The sequence below is a fragment of the Ambystoma mexicanum genome, chromosome 2p (genome assembly GCF_040938575.1).
Source record: "Ambystoma mexicanum isolate Mex_15411 chromosome 2p, UKY_AmexF1_1, whole genome shotgun sequence".
NCBI lineage: Eukaryota > Metazoa > Chordata > Amphibia > Caudata > Ambystomatidae > Ambystoma > Ambystoma mexicanum.
The window spans coordinates 1112312-1139800 of record NC_090923.1 but is presented as its reverse complement, the minus strand read 5'-3'; the positions used below and the strand labels follow the sequence as shown (position 1 = coordinate 1139800).

The window sequence follows — 27489 nt, the reverse complement described above, 5'->3', positions numbered from 1 at the left end:
CTCTGGGAAACAGTAGTTTATCCCAGAGCAGGTATTTAAACCTTTGGGAATTCTAAAAAAATCCCTCTGTCACTGCACTGAGGGTGCTGTGTAACACACATGAAAAGATGCCTATGGAGTTATCTTAAAACTCCATAATCCAAGAACACAAGAGTAAAACACATATCAAAATACATGAAAGAGTGGGAAAAATCAAGTCCTCAAAATCCAGCAAAGTTGCTTGGGGTCTCTAAGGTGAAGGGAATTGGCACATTTATGAGAATTCTCCCTAACACGTACTGCTGCTCACATTGACCCCTCTTGAGATAACATCCACCCAAGAACAAGTCAATGGGCTGTGTTCGTGCTGGTAGAGAGTTTCCCAGACCCCCCTGCCCCCTTTTTCCATACCAAGTAACTTTTAGTCTCACCCTGAGTTACCAGGGGACTCCAGACGTGGACCCCTTGCTCACTGCTCTTAGAGAGACACAGCTTCACCTCACTGATGATGCCCAACAAGGCTGAAACACGTGTATGGGGCTGCTGTGGTACTCTTGTTCAGAGGAGAATTGCCTAGCATTTCGGTGCTGTCCTGCCCCTGGGCAGGACAAAGACTGATATGTGGGGATATTTCTTCTGTGTGAAAAGAACAGTGAGCTAAAGACTTGGTTGAGACTCTCCCAGACCCCTCCAACCCCCTGCCATACTTACCTGTAACTGTTGTTCTCCAGCATGGGTCTGGCATGGATTCACATGCGGACCCTCCAGCCTTCCCCTCTGCGGCTCTTCTCTTGGTCCTGCTGCCACTTTATGTGCTACCAAATATGAAGATGCCTGCCTGTGGAGGGCAGTCATTGGCTGGGTTCAGTATGACCCAGAGCTCAGTGATTGGTTTATAGGAGAAAGACAGTTCAAAAACAAGACTAAATATTTTTTCTGTTACCAAGGATTCTCACCCAAGTGCTAAATTCCCTCTACCTTAGAGCCCACCAGCTCTTTTGCTATATTTTGTGGCTTTGAACTTTTCATTTTCAATGTGTTTTACTTTTGTGTTCTTTGGTTATGGAGTTTTAACACATCTCCATAAGCATCATCTTTTTCTATGTGTCACACAGTACCTTCAGTGCAGTGACACAGGGGTTTCTTTCAGACTCCCCAAGGTTTAAATACATTCTCTGGGACTGCCTACCATCTCCCAGAGCATGTAAAGTTAAATTAGCTTTACTAGTCTTTTTAAATTTACTGACCCAGCACACACTATTTTCCTATAGAGTGCTGGAGGGGTTGCCTAGCTTCCCCCGAGTCAAAACACTCATGTAACAGTAAAATGTTACCCTTTCCTACTTTAAATGGCTGGTGGCAGTGGTTTAGATCAACCACTGTGTTTTTTCCTGACCGCTAACAACGGTAGCTAAAAATCGGGTCAGCCATGTTTGTCAATATGACGCCCAAGACCTATCTGTAAAAACAGACTCCGGTCATCTTTTTTTGCCATTTCTTTTAGGAAAGGTCCTTCTTGTGTTTGTCTCTGCGCGCCAAACCAGGCTTGGACCCTTTGTTCGTTGGCCTTTGGTGGGCTTCAGTGCTGAAGCCCTCCTCTGGCGCCTACGTGTCTGGGGTGGACAGGATGTGAGGGAGGTGCCTAAAACTCCCTGTGCTTAGGCTCGTAGGAGACCTGAATGCACTCCGGTGTGATTGGCCGGCTGACTGTCCAGCAAGGACAGCCACCCTGCTGTGTGAGTGACAGCCAGGCTGGAATGAATGGGGGAAAACTGTTTAAAAGCGGGTCTCTGGGACTTGAAAGCAGAGTCGACCACTGGAACCAAAGAACCGAAGAGGAGAGGAAGGAAGAGGACTGCTGCAACTCCTGGATGACCGGTGAAGCCCTGCTGCTGGTCCGAATTGCCTGAAACTCCAACGACAGAGAAGCCCTTCAAGGTTAACTTATTCCCTTGAGTTTGGTGGGAACAACCAACTCGCAAGCCACCTGGACACTGTCCCCATCTGGTCGAATTTTCATCAGAGGGCTGTTGAAAACCGGATAGCCAGAGGGAAGGAAACCAGCTTGTGGACTTTAAGGCACTCGCTCCTTAACCGACGACTTGCTACAGCTTTTGGCCTCTACCCTGGGAAGTGCAGGAACCTCCCGACATCCTCCTTCTTGTCCCCATGACTGAAGCTCAGAAACAGCGAGATCTGCTTCAACTGCCTCAGCTACAGCTTTCTTCATTGATAAGGTACTCTGCAAACACAGTCTGGAAATCTTTTCGGCCATCGAGAAAGTGTGTGAAACTTTCCTCAACTACGAAGGCTTGTCCTTCCCTTAACATTTGTCAAACATTTCACCTAGCCAAATCCTTTAAAAAGCTTTGGCAAAGACCAGAATACCAGAATTGTGCTATCCTATACAAAAGACTCTGAACCATTGACTTTGGCCCAGGCCTATTGTGAAGAATTGCTGGTTGTATTGAACTGAAACCCTTTGCCCTGCCTATGAATGTATGTGGGCTGTCTATGCTTATAACCTTGTCTCCCCCCCCCCCCACTTTATTAAGTATCTGAAGTGCCATTTTGCTCTCACTTCACTTTGGAGCTAAACTTTCATTTACTTAGGGGTTGGATTTTTGTGGTGTATTAGTGTGTGATATTGACCTGCTTATGCTAGAGTAATGTTTTCTAACTGACTGAGTAAATAAATGTATATTCTTTTACCAAGAAACCTTGAGTAAGTGTTTACTTGAATCACTGTATTTGTTGGTCCTTTGTGTAACTTGTTCTACTGCTCACTTTACTCTTGAGATAAGCCTGGCTGCTCAGCCATCGCTACCACTTTCCTGTGTAGTACAGGCTTGTACCAAAGATGAAATTGTACTTACACCTGTAGTCCTACTTGCCTGTAGTGTTCCCAAAGGGTACTGCAGATGATTCTGCCTAACAGATTCCCAGCCTGACAACGGGGAATATTCATGTCAATCCATGTCAGACCCATGCTAGAGAACATCAGTTACAGATAAGTAACGTGTTCCTCCTCTCTCCTCCACGGTAGAGGAGGAAGCCAGGGAAGAAGGATCGGGAAGGTGAATCTAAGAATCGAGGCAGCACTGGTCACTGGAGTATACCATTTGCGGGATATGGAACCAGAGGTGTTGTCTGATGTCCCGGGATGAAGATTCCCAGATTGGTGTTGGGGAGATATCCCCTCTACCTGGGAGACCCCCAGCACTTATTGCTGGACTTATTTTCTCCTGAATGAGGGGGGCCTATAGCCCCCTGGACCCCGTCCCCTCATTCGTTCTTTTTTTGCTCTGGCTATGGGATCCCTGTTCTTTGTTTTTATTTTATAGAGTCTTTTTAAGGGCATCTGTGTTTCACTTTTGCAGCACACACCCTTTGTGCAGTGTTGCTGAGACCCCTTTTGGGGCACTCCTTTTTATATTCTTTTATTTTCCCTTAGAACTACTGAGGGATACTTATCCTTCTTGGCTTTTCCTTATGAGAGATAAGCACACACACCACCCTATGTGGAGTGCTGAGGCGTTACCTAGTATCCCCTTTCTCTCTGCTCCTGTAACATTTCTGTTAGAGTGACAAGATTAGTTATGGCTGGTGGCCGTTCTCTACTGACCTTTGTGCAATTGTTTCTCGCAGGCTGTCTTCACAGCTGCGGCTGTGCACAGAACCATCACCATTGACCCAAAATGGTGACTTCTTTCTTTTATTGCCATTTCTTGTGTGGTTGTCCTTTCTTGGGTCTTCTGCCATCCTGGGTGGGGGAGGTCCTGGTTTTATTTTTTTCTTCGGCGGTAACCCTTTGTGTATCCTGCTGAGACTCCATTGTGTCTGGGAGGACAGGAAGCATGGGCGGATCCTGAAACTCTGCTATCCTTTGTCTTCTGATGTGCCTGAAAGGAATCAGTTGGACAGCCACCAGCCCCGTTTTGTGAACTGCACTGAGTTTGCAGAGGATGAGTGTGAAATCCCAATAAAAGGGCGAGGATCCTAAGGCAGAAGATAAATCGACCACTGAAACAGAAAATCTAAATAAAGAGTTGAGCAGGGACGCCTGCTGCCCCTTCCAGCAACTGCAAAGAGTCCACTGCTGTCCTGACCCCGTTTTCAAATCGACAGATGCTCTGAAGAGGACAACTCCTTCCCTTTTGGCTGGTGGGACCAACTACCCATAAGACGACCTGCAAGACGAGCCATCCTGACTTGCTGTGACCTTCCCGAGCTGCAAACCGTCAATACCCGTGGACCCCCGACTATATTTTAGTGCATCGTCACCCATCAACTAGGGATGTAACGGTATACCGTTAAAGATACCGTGAACCACTTAATTGAACAATAATAACTGTCACGTTGTTTATACCTAAGTGTGCTTTTCAATCTGATTTGGAAAGGCTGAAGTAAGCAAGTGCTGCACAGTCTTGGTCTTGCACTGTTGGATGTGCCGTCTGCCAAGTAGATTCAGTTGAAGCAGTTTTTAATGCCATGCCATAAACCACACGTGCCTGACACAAAATCAATATGTTAGCAATAGGAAGAATAAATACAGTGCCAAGAAGGAAAAGGCGTTACTTTGGGTTGGCAGCTTTGTTTATATATTTATAATTGATGTTTTCTAAACATACAACAATGGGGGATTTCCCTGGTTCTATCATTGAATTTACATACAAGTCACACTGCGAAATTCACTCATCTCTGTGGGTATTCCCTGCTGCCATACCAAAGGGTAACATGTCCGTGATTACTGAACATCTTTTGGCCCACAAGTAAACTAAAGGCTGTAACCTAAAGAGAGTACGTGTGCGTGTGTGCGTTTATGCGCACAAGTGTATACTACCATCAGCCTCCATTGTTCTGTGGCATGCAGGTTATAAAGATGGCAACATGTTCATCTTCACCAGTAGCCAGTGGGTGAGCTATAAGCCTAAATGACCACTTAAGTAAAGCTATTCAGTTTGCTTGCCAGTCGCAACAGGGCTCACCCCCCCCCCCCCCCCCCCCTCCTCCTCTCCACACGTGTGTTTGTGTTTGGTGGAAGCAAGGGGTGGCATTTCAGTGGAAAGTATGTTGAAAAGCCCAATTGTGGCCATGGGTGCCTGGTTTGGTTTGTGATAAATCTGACAATGTATGACCTTTTAGAAAATATTTGTTCAGATTAGTTAACTCCAACACCGCGATAACCATGATATACCGTCATTTGGCAAGAATGTTATCGTACCGTCATAAAACTAATACCGTGACACTCCTACCATCAACAAATCCTCCCAAAACTTTGTGGGCTCCAGTTGGTCCTCCAAAGACAATAGTACCCTCAAAGTCCCTTCGCCAGAGTACATGACTGGAGAATCGAGGTGGATTGACCTGGTGGTAAACGTTCATCCTTGGAGCTTGTAAAAAGGTGCCAAAACTAAAGACCAAAATTGGAGAATGAATAATCCTTGGCTGGATGCCCCTTCTTTTGCCTGCTGCTGCAACATCCTGTCTAGGGTCCCTCCTTTCATCACCCCGACCAAGGAACCGGGCCCACTGCTGCTGCACCGTGAAAGAATCCAGCTGCATTTTCTTCACAACTCCTTGGGTACTGTGTGGACTCATGGTAGTACGTACCTCAAGTTGTTCTGTTGCTCCTTTTCTGCTAGAGTGCTGCTTCCGGTGTTCACTCAGGCCTAACGCTTGTGCGCCCATTGGGAGCCTTTCCCAAGGTCCCTGAAACCATTTTGACACACAAAAGCATCTTACGTAAGTGTAATAGAAGAATCCTCTGGAACTTTGCCTTTTCTGCTGCTGTGACTTACCTGCTTAACCTCCACTCTGACTTTGAAGAACTCATTCCTTGATAGGGATGGACTGCTAAAGTCTTTAAGAGACTTGTAATACTTTTCAGAGGCCTAAAGTACTGACCTGTTATTACTGGTGTTGAGTCTCTCTAGTTGCATTTTTCACCGCACGCTATTTTGTCACCTGCTTCTTAGGGTTAGGTTGCTTTTAGGCTGCATATTTGCATTATTTACTTTTAAATTCTGTGCTATTTGTTTCTGTTTTAGCCTTTTTTTTTTTTAGCTTGTGTTCCCATAGCGTGTAGCCCTGCTCTTAGTAAGCTAGCTCCCAGCGATCTTATTTCCTGTTGCACGTAGCTCCTCCCCACAGTCACTTGCTATAACTAGAGTTTGGGTCTGCATCCCGCTTAGCGGGTTTTGAAGCAGCCAACACTCTTTAACCAGTAGACTACATTGCCCAGACCGCTCAGTGAGTCTTGCGCTTTTTTATTTGCATACCAGGCGCGAGAGCGCCGGCGCAAGACCACCAATCTGTCTGTGGCGGTCCACAGACCGATTGGTGGTCGGAAGGGCCGGAAGAGGAAGAGCCAGGAATCTTTCCTTTTCCCCGTGGTGCATAATGCGCATTGGATAAGTACTAGTGGCCATAGCTGCCGCCAGAACCATATTTGACAAGTACAAACCTGTTCCAGCTACTACAAAAACAGTAACTTCATGTACAGTGAAATATTTAAGGGGAGCTCCCATGGTAATGCCCATTTAGGGGCTGAAGATATCCCTGAGGGGGCTATAGAAGGGATGACCACCAAGAAAGCTGTTGTGTGCACTGGCTTAAATAGGCCCGCAGATATTGTATAAGATCTGGAAGAGACTCTGGTAATTTTATCACTGACACCAGACTTGACCACTCACACACATGTAAGTGATAAAGCTGAAAACCGATTGTTTTTAGGAATAACTTCAAAACGAGAGATTCTAAGCCCCTTTGCTTCCTCCTTCTGAACACCAGGTCCATATTGTAGAAAGCACTAGAAGTGGCAGACTATATTTTGGAGAAGGATCTAGATGTCTACGCTCTAACTGAAACCTGGCTTCATGAGGCTGTTGGCCCTGGCGGTTCCTAATGGCTATAAGGCATTATGTGCCAATGGGGTGAACCAGGCTGGGGTTGCAATTATTTACAAGAACTCCTTAGAGATTCGGAATAATGACATTCAAGGCCCTGATGCGTACAAATCATTGTTTTTTTAAAAATGTAACTGATGCATCCACGACTATGAATGTATTATTAATGTATCGTCCCTCTACACATGCTAGATTCGATCACCCACTTTAATAGCCTTGTTTTATCTCAAGTTAAGAGGGGGCAAAATGGCTTATTATGGGTGATTTTAATCTCTGGCGGAATGATTCAAAGAATTTAATAGCCAAGGAGCTAGATAGATTCATGAAATACATTGGCTTTTGTCAGGACTCTGAAGTAGTGGGATCCTGCAGGAGTGAAGCTGGCCCACCTAGCCCCCTAAGCCTGCCTGCTCAACAATCCTGCTTTTTAAAACTATTGGCCAGGCAAACTCAAGGGGAAAGGGGAATGGAGAAAATAACAAAATACAAGAACTCCCACTGCAGGTACATCAGATCGTCTTCTCCGAAAAGTTTTTGACTCAGGTGGGATGTTCCTAAAAAGGGAATACAACTTTAAATAAATCAATCTTCTAATCACTACTGACTACTCTCTAAATAATATTTTCTCCATTTACATTTACCTGTTGCCTAAGCTTGATTTGCCAATAGGCTGCTTCAGGAAGATGTAAGATGACTGTAGATACTCTTAGCGATATCTCTTCTATTTGTCTTTCTGCTCTCAGGATCTCTTTTAATAAAATATACCCAAAAAATATTGTTGTTACTTTTATCTAGTAAATCTTTTGCCGTATGCTCTAGGAATCATATACTCTATAAATATGTGTAGGTAATTACCTTTTGTATTTTGAAGAATCTTTGTACATATTCAGCTGTAAACATTTTATACTCCTTTTTCACATACGGAGAGCTTTTCAATAAATGTCTTTTGCTACACATGTATTTCGTCTGAATACTCTCTTAATCGAGTAGGAAAACAATTGCTCGCAAAACGCTGCGCAATCAGGCTGCAAAAGCTGCCCTTAAATAGAATTCTCTTCCGTTACGAGCAACGAATAAAAAATGAGGAAAACAATGAAAATCCAAAATAGCCGCGACGCACGCGTAACGTCGTTAGGGCCTTTCATCTAACGCGCGCTTGCAAATCCACTGAAATATGCGCGCAGGATCGGAAAACAAAACGAACCTGAAGTTAGTTAATTATATATTAATAATTGGGTTAAAATGTTAAACACGACGATAAGAACCGTGCGCCTTATTAGTATTGAGATAAGATAAAAATATACACCAAAAAATGAATTGCTGAACCTTCTTAATATATATAATTCATTAAAGATTCCTTAATAAATAATATAAGGAATCTGTTGTTCAAAAAACAAAATGCTCAATTGAAAGTCTTTAAATAATAAACATTTCAAAATTATTTGAGTCTTCACTTGAAAATTCAGAAGTCCACTTAGCTTATCTTTGTTCATGGAACTTGACTCTTCTCTGGCTCAGCAACTGAATCTCGCTGGAATTCTTCTTCTTCTGCAGACTTCTTCTCCTGTTACTTAACTACAATTACTACTATAGTGTTGGAACTCTTAAAAGGATATTGCTCTCCTTAAAAATGAAACTTTAAATGAATTTTACTGGAGCTAACTAATATGTGACCTACTCTGAAGCATACTTTAATGAAAGGCAGTTGAGAATTGTTATTAACATTCTTATGACATCACAATGCTACATGCTGTGAACTGAACCAATCACTGTTGTGAAAATGTTCCACCATATTGGCTTGGGGGCATTTTATCTTTCTAATTGAAAGTTAGTTAAGGGAAATTGAACAAACCAAAATAAATGCTCTATTCACAAAACTGAATCTATCTAATATTTCAACCACCTTCCCTTTCTAACTTTCCTGGAATGGTTTTTGACATACCCTATTCTCCTAGGAACCTTGTCAAAGTGAGGTACACAATGTGAGAACCTGACAGCTTTTCACAACATATACATACTGCCACACATGCCAAGGGCCATATATTGGATTGGGCTTTTACAGCCAATCTAAAAATTAACACCCAGGATTCTCCTTATGCCCGTGGTCCGACCACACCTTTATAGAATTTGAGGTTTACAGCATACCTTTGAGGTAATCGAGCGCGCCCATTCAGAAATCGGTCCACTCAAGAAATCTAAAGAGGTGACCCAGGATCCCTGAAAGATTGGATTACACCTTTAGATCTGCCCATCACATCCTCCTGTGATAAAGTGGATGGACTGAAGCCATCGATGAAATGGCCCCGCTGAAAGATAGGAAGGTTAGTAACCATGCTCCGACGAACTAAAGAAACTCAGCAGAAAAGAGGAAAACCTTCTGCCAATCGAAAAATACAAAGAAGGAAGAAGACAGACTTGCCTACGCAGGCACACTAACATGTTCTAAATGGCAGTTATCCAAGCCAAAAAGGGCTCATACAAAGGACGTATCCAAAACGCCCAACAGGATTCAAAGGAAATATTCGCTATTTCTCTGGGAATTGGAAAAAACAGATATCACCTATCAGGAACCCATTGTTAAAGATCAGGAGTGGTGCAAGCAAATACAAAATGTTATGATTGATAAAACTATTATCATAAAAAATGATAGCGCCCAAGTCATAAATTCACCAGCTATAGACCCTCATTAGGAGGTCCAAGATCAACCATCTATTGCCCTGTCCGCCATACCTAACTACTTCAGCAGTATAACGGAGGACGAACTACGCATCACTCCATTTTATTCTATTTGTACGCTGGCTAAACTCAAGCCCTCTGTTTGTAAAGGTGAGCATTTTCCAGCTTCGGCCAGTAAGGTCTGCTCGGAGCTCCTTTTATTAGTTCTATGACAAGGATTGTTAATACTTCATTTAAGGAGGGCACGGTTCCCACGAGAATGAAGGGTTCCTAGGTTACCCCATTGTTGGGGAAAAAAGCCAACTCTAGACCTGTATCAAACTCACCTGTTATGTTACTTGTCATTCATATAGCTCTCTATATATCATTGGTATGACCTCAAAGCGCTGGTAAGTTGAACGCCCTCGGGAAACGTAGTTCTGGTCAGTAGAGGGAGATGGTGCGTCGGTGCACCAGATGTGTGCAGCTGAACGAATTTCTGGTTGGTAGCTGCATACTAGCGTTAGGTGGGTGCTGGAGATATCAGTCGGAATCTGTGTAGTCTGGTGGGTGGACACCCAGACTGGGCTCCGGCTGCGTCAGGCCTGAAGGAGGCATATGTGAGCAACTAGGCCGGAATGTGCTCGGCTAGCTGCGTTTTATTAGGTTGCTGAGGTGTTCATAGGCTCGTATTCGTATGTGAACAGCTAGGCCGAATTAATCGGGGGTATAGCTGTGTTCTAATAGAATGATGGTGTATAGTAGAGAGTAAGCATAGTAATGTGATACAATGGTTATCTTTGAAGCGCTCGAGACCAGGCACGTGAACAGGATGGCAGGGAACAGAGCGACATGCGGAACATAGAGACAGGGGGATGGGCTTACAGCGACAGGGGGGGATACACATGCATCCATCCACTCATCCATCCCTTCCATCTGTCCGTCTTTTTATCTATTGCGTCCATCCTTTCCATCAATCCCCTCTATCATCCATCCACTCATGCACCTCCATCTATCCATTCATCCGCCGTTCCGCTCGTCCGATCCATCCAGCCTTTCCATCCACTCATGCACCTCCATCTATCCATTCATCCGCCGTTCCACTCGTCCGATCCATCCCCCATCCACTCCATCCACCTCCACCTATCCATTCATCCGCCGCTCCACTCGTCCGATCCATCCAGCCTTTCCATCCCCCATCCACTCCATCCACCTCCACCTATCCATTCATCCGCCGCTCCACTCGTCCGATCCATCCAGCCTTTCCATCCACTCATGCACCTCCACCTATCCATTCATCCGCCGTTCCACTCGCCCGATCCATCCAGCCTTTCCATCCCCCATCCACTCATGCACCTCCACCTATCCATTCATCCGCCGCTCCACTCGTCCGATCCATCCAGCCTTTCCATCCCCATCCACTCATGCACCTCCATTCATCTGCCGTTCCACTCGTCCGATCCATCCAGCCTTTTCATCCCCCATCCACTCCATCCATCAGTTCTACTAATTGAGTCTATTCTCTCTAGTTCATCCATTCTAACCACTCTATATACATACCCTCCATTAATTCCACATGCATTTGTGCCATACATTCAAACCTTCATTTCACATGCGTCTATATGTTCCCTTCCTTCTATCCACTCCTTCCGTTCGCTCCATCCAACACTCCATACATGCATCCACAACATCCATTCGATCCACTCATTTCGTCAATCTATTCCCTCAATCCATTCCCTTCACAATTCCATCTCAGTGTGGGGTATTCTAACATTCACAATTCTATCTAGGTGTGGGACATGCTGACAATTGCATTCTATCGAGATGCGACTCAGGCTAATTCCTAACTAAGGAGTTTCTTATGTTCACGATTTCATCTAAGTGCGGCACATGCTAACGTTCACAGTTCCATCTAAGGGCGGGAAGCCGCAGATATTGCAAATGTGCACCGAGCGCTGGAAGGGAAATGCAGAGTAAACCCACTAGCAAATGGAAGGCGCCTCCCTAGGCACAGCGTACCGTGCACAGAATGCGACATACTAAACACTATGGAGAGAGTAGCCTATGACCAACCTATCCTGAACAAAGCACAATCAGGATTTCGGCCAGGTTTTAGCACAGAATCAGCCCTACTAGAATGAAAATTGAACAGGGTGACCAACATTAATGAGGGAAACACAATGTTACTGATGTCCCCGGATCTGTCATTGGCGTCTGATTTAGTGGGCCATCCTCTTCTTTTGGACAGACTACAAAATCTAGCTAATTTTAGAACACTAGCAAAAGACTGGATGCAGTCCTTTTTGCGGTCAAGAACCATGCGTGTTTGCAGTAAACCCAACTTAGTCAGCTAAAGGGTTCCTCAAGGTGCAGCACTTTCCCCCAGTCTTATACAATCTTTTTACGGCCCCCTTCTTCCATCTACTGGAGAAAAAGATTTGCTTCTCGTACTATGCACACGATTCACAATATCTCATTCCACTTACAGGCGATTACATCAATGACGCCAAGGCAGTCTCGGAGCTCTATAATCTCATTCACGATTAGATGGACAGGAATTGTATGGCTCTGAACCATGGTAAACCAAAACGTATGCTGATCGGTACTAGACCTAGGTTAGCTAAGCTCACGATAGAATACAAATCCTTCCATGTTGCAGATGGTAATATTCCGACAAAATAATCTTTAGTGTAACTGAGTATGTCTGATCATTTTTACAGCTTGGTATCGGCATCCGCCTACTACATCAGGTTGCTTGCACATATCCGTCCATTCCTAACCCAAAAGGGTTCTGAACCATTGCTAGTGCCATCATCTCTGCAAAAAATCTATCAGTGCCGCTCCCTCCTTATTAGAGTGGGAAAAACTGAGCTGGCAAAACTCCAAGTGGTACAGAATAATACCATCAGAGCAATTGTGGGCTTATGAAAATCTGTGCATGTGTCCGAGAAGAGAGAAGAGTACACTGTCTGCCGATTGCAGAGAAAATTGAATTTAGATTACTTGTCATTATCTATAAATCGTTGATAGAACGCTTCAAATAATGTAATGTAAAGTAGAGAGCATTTTCTGAGTTGCTCTAACAAGGTATTTTACTGGCCTTGAACTGTGTTCATGTTCTGTATACTTCTCTGCTATTGGTTTACTCACCTGAGGTATTGCTCGTGTTTTCTATTGTGCTGATTAGTTAAAATAGTACTTACCTGAATATCTGTTTTACTATTACTACAAGCGTGTAATAGTTTCCTTGGACCTATGTGTTTTTCAAGAATTGATGTAGTAACCCTGTGGGAGACTACACAACCCTTGTCCTCTTGGTATTAGGAACACCCACCTACTGGTATTGGTCTGTACTACACAAGTTGGAAGTGTGACTGAGCAGCCTGGTTTATCTCATGAGGGGTCAATGTGAGCTGTAGCATTGAAATCCACAAATACAAGTATCCAAACGACATTTACACTCAAGGTTTGTAATTTAAAATTTCACAGTAGTTTTTAAATGAGCATTCTTTAAAAAGGGCTATATTTGTAGCAATCAAATACACTTTAAAATGCTTTTTCAAAATCAACACAAAGCAAGTAGTTATGCTATTAACAACGCTTCCTACACCCTAAGGTGACTTCACTAACTAGGACAGTAATGGCATTTATATATCACTAGTACACTTTGTAGATTCTGAGGTTTGTAGAAAAGAAAGGTTAAGGAAGGAAAAAGGTTAAACGGGTTCTCGGGGCATGTGAGAACTTTAAATCATCCTAAAGTCTACATAATAACCTGTCCCAGAAATATTAGTTTAAAACCAATGCAACACCTATGAGGGACAGTTAGAATCAGAGTTAATGGACTAGAAGAGTCTGCAGGGAGCCAGGGCAGCCAAAGTCAATTGGAGCAAAGTCTATGGAGCAGAAAAAGCAACTACTGCAAGGCTCAACTGAGAAGAGCAAGCTCCACACACTGAGGTAAGTACCCCAAAGTCAGAACAGTAGCTTTGGTTGGAAGCAGAGTCTCCAGCTGGCTTCTGTCTGGTTGCAGCCATGCAGATCCTGTGTTCCTGGGCCTCAGTCGTGGGGACAAGAAGAAGGATGTCTGGGGACTACTGCGGCAGCAATTCGATGGTCAGCGGCAGCGACAAGCTCTTTTCGGATCAGCTGCACTTTGTGGTTTCAGCGCTCGGTAAATAGCACCAACGCGGACATTGGAAACCGGTTGGCTTTCCCTCACTCCTTCAGTGCTGCCCTCTGGTGAGGTGACTTGAGCTCTGCTCGTCCTGCTTCTGGATGGTACTGACGATCTTGCTGAAACTTTTGGCCGGCTTACAAATGTTGCACTCTACTTTGGATTTCTCCACCCCTGGCACTCGATTCCTGCAGCAGCAAAGAAGTACAGCCAGTCGTGGAAGGTCTTCAAGCAAAGTTCATCTCGGGGTTAGTATGTCCCACTAACCCAAGGGAAGAAGTCATCCTTTCCGGAGCTTCGCTTTCCGATCAGAATAAGGAGTTTCAGCAGGGCTTCACCTGGCAATTCAATGGACCAGGAAGATGCAGCAAGCTTTTTTCACGGTTTCTTCGCCTGGATGTCCTTCCCAGTGGTTTACTCTGCCTCTAGTCCCAAAACCACTGCCTTTTTGAGCAGGGTTCTCCCATTAATACACAGCCTAGCTGTCACTCAAATGGCAGGGCGGCTGGCTGTCTGTCCTTGCAGGTCAGCCAAACAGCCAGTCAGGACTGGGTGCATTCAGGCATTCGTAAAGACAAAGGACAGGGGAGTTTCAGGAACCTCCCTCGCTTCCTGCCCTTCCAGACACGCTGGAGCCAGAGAGGGGTTTCAGTACTGAAGCCCGCCAAAGGTAAAACCTGGCTTGGCGCACAGAGTAAAACCCATGAAAGACCTCACAAACAGAAAAGAAGACCAGGGCCCATTTGACAAAATGGTCAACCTTGGGTGCTGTACTGCAGCTGAGCATTCAGCCCGTGGTAGAAAAGCACATGGTAGAAAAAGTAAACCCCTGCCACCAGCCATTTAAAGTAGTGAGGGTAACATAAAATGTTACATGAGTAGGTAGGAAAGGGGGCGGGCGGTTGCTACTAAGTAACCCCCCAGCACTCCACATAAGATGTGTGCTGGACCTACACAGAGAAAAAGGTAGTCAATTTCACTTTACTATTCTTGGGAAATGCAGTTTACCCAAGAAAAGGTATTTAAACCATATGAGCAATCTAAAGGATTTATCTGTGACACTGCACTGAAGGTGCTGTGCCACCATACAAAAAGTAGATGCCTCTAGCTGTCAGACTCCAAAAACATAAAAAACACAATCTGAATCAGGCAAGACGGTATAACCTGCCGTCTCAGTGTAGCTGCTTCCTCGGGCGTTCGGCCTTGCTCCGAGTGTGCTCTCATGCTCCGCCTTTTATCTGTGTGGGGAAATGTAATGGAAGTCGGGTCTGTGTAGATATCAGTAATTGCCTGACTCTGCCTGACCCTTGTGTTGGGACAAGTCAGGTATACGGCTTTGGTGTTAGTCCATTGTCGCGCACGACGAGCTGTCCGTGAGAAGGTGTTTGTGTCGGAAAAGGGTGGCCTGATCCATCCACCAGGAGCACAGAATCGCAACTGTCCCATTTGGGAATCAATGCTGTAACTTCGTCGCTGAAAGCCGAAGAAATTGCCGCATTTGAACCTGCAACCGTATTGGACTCAACTGCTGAAGTTTGGTCTGGAGTGCGCACGGGGTCAGTGAGTACTTGCAACCCTTACCGGTGGCCCCTAGCCTGTTTTTATGCACGAGTGGCCCCTGAGGGCCCCTCTCCTTTCTTCAGATAGCCTGAGCTATCAAATTATTCCCAATTCCTGGAACCTGCTCTGCCCTGTTGGGGAGACCCTCCTCGAATAGTGGGAACTTATTCTGCATCACCTCACCCACTTTCCTGAGCTGTTACAGACCCTACAAAAGACCTTGTTTCGCCCATTTGAGCAATAGGCTCCTCTCATCGTAGGGATTGGACTGCCTTTCAGTTAGGATTGTGATTACTGCAGAATTGCCTAAGACTCTCTGCACTACCTGCTTCCTTCCCTTTCTAGGTTGTGGACCCGTTTCGTGTATTAACCCTTTAAGCCCATTGGTCTTGTATATATGTATTTTGATAGGATTCTGTTGGTTTATTAGTGTTACTGTGTGTTGAACTTCAAAGGCCTTGAATAAATGTATTTGTATTTTTAATATATATACACCTGACTGGGAGTGATTTATTAGTGTCCTTTACTATGGCCCTCATTACGACCCAGGCGGTAAGGGGTTTACGGCGCCGTAAACAGCGCCAACCCTTACCGCCTGAGTACGAGGTCCCTTAGCGCCATGGCGAATTTAACACCTGCTTTTAGCAGGTGTTAAAATCCATGGCGCTAAGGGACCATGGAGTTAATTACGCCACCGTAATTTACGGTGGCGTAATTAACGCCTTCCCCACTCCCATTATGCCCTATGGGGCAAAAATGGGAATGGGGAAGGGTAAATGGGGATTGGGGACTTACCGCCCCGCCAAGGTCGGAATGGGGCGGTAAGTCCGCCAACCACCATGGCGTAAACGTAGTTTACGCCATGGTGGTAAAGTCACGGCCCAGGCGGTAACTTACCGCCTGGGTCGTAATGAGGCCCTATGTCTTCCTCATCACGAGTTTGGCGGTGACCCTTAAATGCGGCGGTATCTCTATTACTGCCGCATTTAAGGGTCCGCCAAATCATGGGCTTGGGGGATTTCCCCCCAGCTCTAAGCTGGGGGAAAATCTGCAGCAATTTTGCTGATTGTTGGTGCTATTACTGCCAGTGGTAATATCGCAAGCGGTAATAGTGCCGAAGATTCCCCATTGGGCCCAATGGGGATTTGCCGTTCCGCCAAACCCGTGATCCGGCGCTAATAGCGCCGGGGTTTTGGCGGTAATGCTAATAGCCCCAGCAGTAATACCACTGGGGCTACCGCCCAACTCGTGATGAGGCCCTGTGTGCTCATTGAAGTCTTTGTCACCCTCAGCCCTCCTGAGACCTAGTCTTGACCGCCGCCAATGCTACCTTGATTGGTCTGGCTTGTCCAGAAGGTTACCCTGTTCCAAGAAACTAGGCTGGCCTTCTGAACTTCTGCCCACCGGGTCAGAGTTCAGAAATCCGTCGTAACAGTAACTGTGGAGTTGATAGACATAGGTTTAGGATGCATTCAGCTAGGCTAGTAACTGTGAGGGTGGAGTTGATGGTCATAGGCTTAGGATGTATTCAACTAGGCTAGTAACTGAGGGTTTCGGATGTATTCAGCTAGGCTAGTAACTGTGAGGGTGGAGTTGATGGTCATAGGTTTAGGAGGTATTCAGCTAGGCTAGTAACTATGAGGGTGGAGTTGATGGTCATAGATTTAGGATGTATTCAGATAGGCTAGTAACTGTGAGGGTGGAGTTGATGAGGAGTGAGTTTATGTAATCATGATCCACAGCTGTGAACATGTACATACCGAATCGAGGCCTGATCTCCAATTTCACTCACTGCAGTAGGAGTTGCTTTCGGCTGCAAGCATGGGTTTGCACATCTGACGTGTTGACTTCCAACCATGGAATGGCCACCCGAGCTTAGAGAGTTCAGGGCAATCCCTCTCCCCCCTTAAACTTTCCAAACCTTCCTGTAGGAAACCTAAGGCAAGCCTGGCATGACTCTAGAACCTCTTCACTATGATCCAAGAGGCCCATCTCAAGTTGGGCAGCCGCTGACGATGGGAATGATAAGAGGGATGGCTGTGGCAACTCTGGGGAATCTACATGTGGCCACTTCCCATCGCTTTATTCCAAGCATTCACACGTCACGGCTTTACTGCCAGCGTTGGATATGTCTGATGCCCTTGCAGTGAGGGCCTCCTCTTCACGCACTATTCCCACTATAAACCCTCAGCAACCCCAAAGGCAGCTTCAATAAACCATCCAGGGGCTGGTTCTGTTCTTCAATTCATATTGTCTTTCATGAGAAATTCTTGCAGCCTTAGAGCTATTAACATGAACATGGTGACACATTTCTTTGGTTCCGTGAGCAACACGAACATGCATGAAAGTTGTATCATCAGCTCTGAGTATGAACCTCACCCCGATGAAAATTGGCTGACTACTCCCTGGCTCACACACAAAAAAACACTTCCCTCTCAGTCCCAGTAATTGATTTATGCACACGTCAGTTCACAGGAAGCAAAAACACTTGTGCATTTTATGCTTTTATCAATCTGTGCCACTGTCACTCCGAGGACTTCGCATGCATCTAGCATTCCATGCTATTGTTCCATACTTAGACGAGAGCAAAGTCTGTACCTTGGCCATACCTATTTTTTTCTTCTCCCAGCTTTGCACGCTTCCTGACCTTGCTCTTTTAGTCTTGTAACCTATGGCCCCATACCACTGCTGTAGGATGGCGCGCACTTCATGAATTCTCCTCCTCTCTTTCTATATGGGCTTATCCTTATATTGGATAGTTAAAAAAGTCGAACCGGTTAATGGGGTGCATTAGCCCTGGACTAGCCGGTCTGTGATGCTGTGCTGTCTCATATTCAGAGCTGAACATGTACTCTGGTCTTTGACACGCATCCACCTTTGCACAGTTTCTTGAATGGAATAAGCAAGTAACTTTTCTTTCATTTCAGCAGGCGATCGGAGCACGTACAGACAGAAGAAAGCAGCAGCATTTATACAGTCTAGTAAAACAGCAACGGCTGCCAAAACTCCAACAAGGAAAATCAACGCCAGGGTGCCTCCGAGCTATCACAAGGCAACAAACTCCAGAAGCCAACTGCTCACACAAAGCTACTGGGACCGGAATCAAGAGAAATCTTTCAAATCTGAAAGCGGTTTCAACAATTCAGAGCAATTTAGTATGAATCAAAGAAGGCCTAAAGTAGGAATACCACCAAAAAATTTTGATCATGAGAGCAGTGCCAAGAATTCACAGCTTCTCCAAGGCCATCCAAACACGGAGCAAAATCCCACATCATACACCATTTCAGAATGCGATACAGGCTACCGTCTCAAGAGTGTGCCTGTCAGACACACAGGAGTGCATTCCCGAGAGAGGCCCTATGCATGTACTGATTGCGAGAAAGTCTTCTTTCACAAGGCCAACCTCATCAAGCATTATAGAACACATACAGGTGAAAAGCCATGCAAATGCGCTTTCTGTCATAAGAGTTTTAGTCGTAAAGATAATTTGACGAGACATATTAGAATGCATACTGGAGAGAAACCATATAACTGTGCTGATTGTGGAAAAAGCTTCACTTGGAAAGATAGCTTTAATCAGCATCGAAGGAAGCATAACGGAGAGGACCCCTTCCATGGCCAAACTACCACCAAGTAGAAAAAAATCTTATACAAATCCGAAGTATCCAATAGCACTGCGACATTATGCTACTGGAATATAATGATGACTATTTATATAGCCCAACCCATCAACTGAATTGTCTCTTGATGCATTTACAATGGGTATCAGTGAATAACCTAGAAGGTGACCTAAGAACACGAATCTACATTACACCATGACTCTGATATTTACCTATCCAGGCACCGGTAAAATAAAAGTCGACTGTAAGAAACACAATTGCAATGTGAAACCTACTCTAAACGCATTAATTAACAGTATAAGAAGGTAATCTATTGTGTACTGAAGAACATACCTGTAGCTGCATCTGAATGATGAGTAAAAATGCAAACTAAATCTCAAATCTCTGTAATACAGTGGGCTAATAAGAATGAGGGCTTTGAGGAGGGAAATGCTGTAAAACCATCTACTTTGCACATGCAGAAATGCACCAACCCCAAACCCACGAGTGCAGAGGCTGCTGGGACTGGTACGTTAAGAGGTGCTTCAAAAGGAACTTGCCTGAAAACAGGTAACATTCTGTATGCTTAAAAAGATGAGTGACAGGCAGCAAACCTATATAACAGAAGAAACACCCAAGGGCAACACAGGGATTAACCGTTCAAAGAGCCGCCAGGTGCAAAGGGGGTACAAGACAGGAAGGAGAAGGGTCAAACTGTAAAAGTGTGAGGCTGGTTAGCAATAGTGGAGTGGGAATTTAAATAAATGAAAGCAGCAGGTGACGCATCCTACAGAGGCTGCCTTCAGCACTGTGCAGTTGCAAACAAGTTGTCTCAACGAGTACATATTTGTATAAGCTACTGGGATATAACCTGTCAATTCTACATGCATTCTGCTGAGTAACGCGGCCTGGCATTGTAGAGTCTTTGATGGTGCTTGTAGATGTGCATGTGGCTACCGTAATGAACTCCTTGCCCAGTAGATCACAGAGCGAGTACAGAGAACTAGAGGGATGTCCCTTTTGGGGGGGGCGACGTATGCATGCTTGCCCAGTAGGTCACGGAGAGAGTACAGAGAACTAGAGGGATGCGCCTGGGTGGAGGGGAGGGGCGACTAAGGGCTAAACAAGGCTAAGGAAATGAAAGAAGTCTTGCCACTTGCAAGTTAGACATACTATAAATCATGTATGCATGCTTGCCCAGTAGGTCACGGAGAGAGTACAAACACCACATTAAACAACTTTAAATTAGCACCAACATAGCTAATTATAGGTGGAACCTGGTTCTGTTGTTATAGGTGGTCTTAACATTCACCCATTTATCAACATATATACACACACCCACACACCCATTCACCAGGAAGAACACAAGTGATGAGCAGCTCTTCTCTGCACTACAGGACCCTTGCGTTTCTGCCATGTGTGCATACATGGAACATGGTTCTACGTGCACACTTACTATATAGCAAACACTGGGTATATTGTCATCTGAGTGGGTGTTTCCTAATGTACCTTGTTATGTGCGTTATCAGTGACTGGCTGTTCAGTTGGGCGTTTGTACATTCATGTGTTAACATCTGGTGGCATTTATAGCGGTATTACTGCTGGTCAACGCTCTAGAGTCAGTGTTTTTCTGTTAGCCACCTCTTACGTATGCATGACGTGTGCACAAGCTAGGCTCCTGCACAATCATGGCTGTCTGGTGGATCCCATGCACAGTGGGAAAGATGGATCTTCTTGATAGGTAAGCTGTGCTGATGCTGAGCTGAGCTTTGTTGAGAGTGAAATTAAAGGGAAGCTACATTAGATCAGCTCAGTTCATACAGGCACGGGTCAAAGCCTTCAAGTCATGGAGAGACTCCATATTTCTAAATATCCGGCGTCGCAATGGGAACAAGCAACTGTGGAATAGACCCTTACCTTGTACTCTGATTGAACTATAGTAGCGCTAAGCATAGCAGTAGGAATGCCAGAAGGAAGCAGAATATGCAGCAGCATAGCAGTAGGAATGCCAGAAGGAAGCTGAATATGCAGCGGCATAGCAGTAGGAATGCCAGAAGGAAGCAGAATATGCAGCAGCATAGCAGTAGGAATGCCAGAAGGAAGCTGAATATGCAGCAGCATAGCAGTAGGAATGCCAGAAGGAAGCTGAATATGCAGCAGCATAGCAGTAGGAATGCCAGAAGGAAGCTGAATATGCTGCAGCATAGCTGTAGGAATGCCAGAAGGAAGCTGAATATGCAGCAGCATAGCAGTAGGAATGCCAGAAGGAAGCTGAATATGCAGCAGCATAGCAGTAGGAATGCCAGAAGGAAGCAGAATATGCCGCAGCATAGCAGTAGGAATGCCAGAAGGAAGCTGAATATGCCGCAGCATAGCAGTAGGAATGCCAGAAGGAAGCTGAATATGCCGCAGCAAAGCAGTAGGAATGCAAGAGGAAGCTGAATATGCAGCAGCATAGCAGTAGCAATGCCAGAAGGAAGCAGAATATGCTGCAGCATAGCAGTAGGAATGCCAGAAGGAAGCAGAATATGCAGCAGCATAGCAGTAGGAATGCCAGAAGGAAGCTGAATATGCAGCAGCATAGCAGTAGGAATGCCAGAAGGAAGCTGAATATGCAGCAGCATAGCAGTAGGAATGCCAGAAGGAAGCTGAATATGCTGCAGCATAGCTGTAGGAATGCCAGAAGGAAGCTGAATATGCAGCAGCATAGCAGTAGGAATGCCAGAAGGAAGCTGAATATGCAGCAGCATAGCAGTAGGAATGCCAGAAGGAAGCAGAATATGCCGCAGCATAGCAGTAGGAATGCCAGAAGGAAGCTGAATATGCCGCAGCATAGCAGTAGGAATGCCAGAAGGAAGCTGAATATGCCGCAGCAAAGCAGTAGGAATGCCAGAGGAAGCTGAATATGCAGCGGCATAGCAGTAGCAATGCCAGAAGGAAGCAGAATATGCCGCGGCATAGTAGTAGGAATGCCAGAAGGAAGCTGAATATGCAGCGGCATAGCAGTAGGAATGCCAGAAGGAAGCTGAAAATGCCGCGGCATAGCAGTAGGAATGCCAGAAGGAAGCTGAATATGCAGCAGCATAGCAGTAGGAATGCCAGAAGGAAGCTGAATATGCAGCAGCATAGCAGTAGGAATGCCAGAAGGAAGCAGAATATGCCGCAGCATAGCAGTAGGAATGTCAGAAGGAAGCTGAATCTGCAGCAGCATAGCAGTAGGAATGCCAGAAGGAAGCTGAATATGCTGCATCATAGCAGTAGGAATGCCAGAAGGAAGCAGAATATGCCTCGGCATAGCAGTAGGAATGCCAGAAGGAAGCTGAAAATGCCGCGGCATAGCAGTAGGAATGCCAGAAGGAAGCTGAATATGCTGCAGCATAGCAGTAGGAATGCCAGAAGGAAGCTGAATATGCAGCAGCATAGCAGTAGGACTGCCAGAAGGAAGCTGAATATGCAGCAGCATAGCAGTAGGAATGCCAGAAGGAAGCTGAATATGCACAGCACATATAGTACAGTACCACCCACATTAGAGCAAATACTGCAAGGAGTGCATGCTTTGAGAGATTTGTAACATAGTATTCTTGTAACATTCCCTTTCTCAAGACTATGCCACCCCCTTGAAGGCCCTAATCTTCCAAGATGTGTGCTACTGCTGTTCTTTTGTAAACCCTACAAAGCCCTAAACAGCTCTAAACCGAAATGGAGAATTAACAGGGGTCTCTTGAAAATATATAATTTAGCAAAATCATGAAAGAAATCTGTGCGACACAGCAGCATTAGAAACCAAGTAAAATCGAGCAGAATGTTCCAGAACACGGAAGAAGCCAACCAAGGAATGGACCCCTAGTGTAAGAACTGTGGTTTAGAGAATCCATCTTGAATAAAGCTGCTCTGGAGGAAATAGATTTTTCAGAGATCACCTCATGCCATTTCTGGGTCAGATTGTGGTGGTGCTGTACCCTTCACCTCATGCCATGTCTGGGTCAGATTGTGGGATCTTTTCAGCTTCCCCCTCATACCCTGGCTGGGTCAGATTGTCGGAGTTCTGCACCTTCGATCTCATACCGTGGCTGGGTCAGATTGTCGGAGTTCTGCACCTTCCACCACATACCGTGGCAGGGTCAGATTGTCGGAGCTCTGCACCTTCCACGTCATACCCTGGCTGGGTCAGATTGTCGGAGCTCTGCACCTTCCACCTCATACCGTGGCTGGGTCAGATTGTCGGAACTCTGCACCTTCCACCTCATACTGTGGCTGGGTCAGATTGTGGGAGCTCAGCACCTTCCACCGCATACCGTGGCAGGGTCAGAATGTGGAAGCTCTGCACCTTCCACCTCATACCGTGGCTGATTCAGAATGTGGGGTCTCTGCACCCTCCATCTCATACCGTGGCTGGGTCAGATTTTGGAACCTCCATTTCTTGAGACTACAATATGTCAGAGTCTCCTTTATCCCATTAAAGATTACCAGAATTGCAAGAGAAGTTCTGGTTTCCCTACACCTGTTTCCACCCATGGCTTCTACACACTGGCTTCCTGTTGTATGAGCTGTTCACAAACCACTATTAAGGTCCAATGTGGGCACCTGGAGTGGCTTCCTGGTAATCTCTGTGAATGGACAGTACTTAAATGACTCCATTGCTCGCATAGTGGATGACTACTTGTTTCCTTTACACAAGGCCTTGATTACTACGGGCCAGAAAGGCAAGCATTTCCTTGCATGTTAAGAGGACTGTGCAGACCCAGAGGTGGTGATGACCTGATAGACAGGGTCACTGTCCGCTTGGGTCTGTCTGCAGCTCATGAATCTGTATTGTGAAGGCATGTACTTGGCATGGGTGTAGCACAATACATGTAATTGCTTGCAGGGCCCAGGTAAGTCTGTGATGGTGGTTTCCAGTTTGGCTGTTTCAGATGCCACACTGTGTATCCCTTGGCAGGGTGTTCATAACCACAATGTGCAACTATAGTTAGAATGTTAGAGTTCATTGGTTTCTAACTGCACAAGCAATGGGGCAAACTATTTAGAAATCCTTATCAATTTGATATTAGTTTTTGAATTCTTGTAAAATATTGAAAGTAAAAGAATTTATTGTTAGTATTTAACTACTGTTCCGAAATGTATGTGTTGATTAGTTTTGCAGAATGTTTGGATTTTAAAGAAACTCTATGTGTAAATTCAATTACTAGTTATTTTTCGTTTAATGTTGAATTCTTATCCAGAAAAGAACAAGCCAATTGGTAGAATATCCCAATAAATGACACAGAACAGTGTCAATAAATTGTCCTCTGAGACCGGTCTGAGAGATTTCATTCACTCACTAACTCACATGAGGGTATTTTCCTTGTCTGTCTGAGGAACACTGGTAGGAAATTCCCAGGAGGAAGCAGAGACGGAGCTGCGACTGGATGCCAGGCAATCCCTACTGAGCCTGCTCGAGGATGAATGGTTCCAATAAGGACTTTCCGCCAGGGTGGGTGCTTCGGCCTAGCCTCCTCTGAGCCTCCATGACCACGTCCAGGGGTTGTATTGCCAGCTGATGCCCCATTGTATGATATTTTGGCTGCCTGCAGCGAGGTGTGGGCCCACTGATAGTGGGCGTGTTCTGGGTCCATCCCTCAGGATGATATCATTGCTGAAACTGTAATTGGAGGTAGTGGGGCCTGCTGGTTCTGTCAGGAGAACCCTTGAATCCACTGAATTATTGGAAAAGATTGTAATTTTTGGATCCAGGGGTCTTATAATGCAGAGGGAGCCTTCTCGTGCTCTTTTTTTCAACATGTTGCAGGTGATCCATGGCCTTCATTACTTAGAGATCCTGTGAACGGGAATGGGTTGGTTAATCAATCGGGGTAAACAATGGAGTAACAGTGAGACACTGCGCCAGAGGGAGCATTTCAGGCTTTCTGTCGTAGTGCGTTGGTGAGTATGGGGAGCTCATAGGGGACCTGTTTGAGTCCAATCTAAATGGGAGCATCTGTATGGGGAGCAAGTTTTCGATGGACCTTTGTGTCTGCCCACACTGCACATGGAAGTGCCCTACCACTGGGTGGATGAGCAAAGCACAAGAGAAAGCTTGGGCTGCTAGTGGATGAGAAGGAGGAGACCATAGAATAGTTGGGGGGATCTTCAGGGCAAAAAGTAACCATAAAAGCACTGAATGGTTGTAGAGGTTGCAAAACCCTGGCCCGAGTAGATTGGTGACCTTATAATTTGTTAGTGTCGAACTGAAACAGTGTGTGCATTGAAGACTGGGAAAAGTAACAGGATTAACATTTCTGTGGCGATTCACAGGAACAGCAGAGAAAATATAAGTCCTTTAGTTCACTGCTAGAGAAGTATTTGTCTGTGGCCAAACACTATTCAGTATGATCAACCCTATTACCGCTTTTCTTGTCCTTTTTATATTTTAGTGAATTCTGGTGTTTCTCTTGACTGAAGACACCATAATAAACATCAAAAAATAATAGTCTTAATTTCTTTTTATGGATGAGCAAAAGGGATTATTATATTAAGTCTTGCAAGACAGACAGCATCCTTGCTAGTGGGGTTAGGAATGGGTTAATATTCCTGACCCAACTAACCCGTCCGACCCCACCTCCAGATAAGATCCTTTTTTTACGCTCCAGACAGATCACACCCACAAAAGCCTTTTTGGGTCATTGGTCCCGGATTTCCTATAACAATCAAATAGTTTTCTTTCTGGGGATTAGTCCCTTATTCATGCCCATGTCCATGGGGTGTTGCCTGACTAGCTAGATCCAGGTCAAATATGGCATCGATGATGTGGTTCTGTTGACATCTTATTCAGGTGAGGGGCATAGGCCTCTGCCCCCGTTATGACTTCTGTTGCAGATTCACTTCTTTTTGCAAACTGGTTTAGACTGGCGAGCTCCATTAGCATTGAACTGGTGGCAATGCACCAGTAATCTGGAGTATGCTGAAATGTCCGGTGTCAGCACGTCTATGCAGTCCACTCTGATAGAAACCCATATTACCTGATGCCAATAAAATGGGAGTCAATTATGGTCGCATGCATCTTCTTGCATTAGGGCCAGATCCTCCAGGGTCTGATAAGGGGAGGGAATGGAACTGTTCTTAACGGGGAGGAGGCATTCATCTTCTGAGTCTAGTACCACTGCAAAGCCAAAGCCTCAACTGATCTCCTCGATCTAAGGTCTGGTGTCCACTTGATAATGGCTACATTTCCAGGTGGAAACAAAGCTGGTGAGCTGATCATACCTCCTCTAACACCTATCCACCTTGCCTCTCTTCCTCTTATACTCAACTTCTCTACTCTTCTCCAGCATTGGATCTTTCATGGATTCACATGCTTAGAATATTCCCCGTCGTCAGACTGGGACCCCTCGGTACACATATATAGCCTTTTCCCATAGGAAAACTTCCGACACTTTTGTGTCCTATCTACGTCCTTTTAGGACCCGCCTACGCATGCTCCGTAGGCCGTCCCAGTATAAGAGGCCCGCCCCCGCGGCTCCCCTTCAGATTTCAACCGTCTCCAAAGTAGTGGGATCTCCTCGCGTTGTCTTACTATTTTGGACAAGGTTGTATTCCTGGAATTTGAGTAGAGAAAATGTCCTCCGTGTCAGGAAAAGCGCTGTTCCGTCCATGCGCGACGTGCGGCTTGAAAAAAGTTTACGAGGGGGACGGACATATGGATTGTATATATTGCCTCCACCCTCATCATTCGGCGGATAACTGTGACATTTGCAAAGGGTTTTCTCAAAAAACCCTCAAAGATCGGAGTTGACGACTGGTGGCATGGCTGAATGATGGAGCGGGGGCATACCCCCCTTCGGAGGTAGGCTCCACACAATCGGCGAAAACATCACGCCGCGTTACCTCGCCGGAACCACCGGCGAAGAAATCTCGACCGACGAAAAAAGAGTCGTCTGGGAGTCACTCAACTAGAGACTCCTCGTCAAAGAAATCATCTTCATCAAAAAAGCATGAAAAGGAAAGGAAATCCTCCTCGGGCGATCATCATAGATCGACCACGAGTCGAGAGTCGAGTAAAAGCAAGCCAAGTGTGGAAAAGGCGGGACCGCCTAAACCACCTGCTAAGTCACCGTCGTCAACGGCGGTCCAGTCATCGGCCTCCACCCTGCCACTTATGCAGGTGGCATCCACCGTCCCACTGACAACGGCGTCGACTATGACCTCGTCGACGGGGTTCTACAGGAGGCCTGGGGGCCTGAAGTTTTTGATCCGATCCCCCCGGATACTTTACTGCAAGAACAGGCTGTGTCGCTGTCCTCGGAGGACGAGAACGAGAGAATAGCTGGCCCAGCAGACCTAGGGCTACGAGTGGCTGACAAGTCGTCGACGAGGGGATCCGTTATACCGGTATCTGCCCCTCTTCTCAATCCTCAATCTGTTTTGTCGTTGGAAATTCTGTCCACGCTTCAGTCTTTGCTACAGTCGTTGGACCAGAGACTACCTCAGGCAAACCTGCCACAGTCACCCGTCGACGAGCCGGGCCCGTCCCGTCCACCGACGCACCTATGCACGCCAATCTCAGCACTGGCACAAGAGGAAGGTGAGCTGCCGGATTCGGAGTCTGATAGGGGAGCCATGTCGGATATCTCAT

General features: G+C 45.7%; 1 protein-coding gene across 4 annotated transcripts in view; it reads left to right on the top strand.

The window, feature by feature from the left end:
* LOC138566121 (zinc finger protein 773-like) overlaps positions 1-24170 on the top strand; it is a 180488-nt gene extending 156318 nt beyond the window's left edge. For 3 of the 4 annotated variants that reach the window (XM_069643119.1, XM_069643117.1, XM_069643116.1), the window contains one exon: positions 18207-24170. In XM_069643119.1, the coding sequence (XP_069499220.1) occupies positions 18207-18916 (710 nt within the window). In that variant the 3' untranslated portion in view covers positions 18917-24170. The remainder of the gene's footprint in view (positions 1-18206) is intronic. The other variant, XM_069643118.1, reaches the window with a different exon arrangement.
* The last annotated feature ends 3319 nt before the right edge of the window (positions 24171-27489 follow it).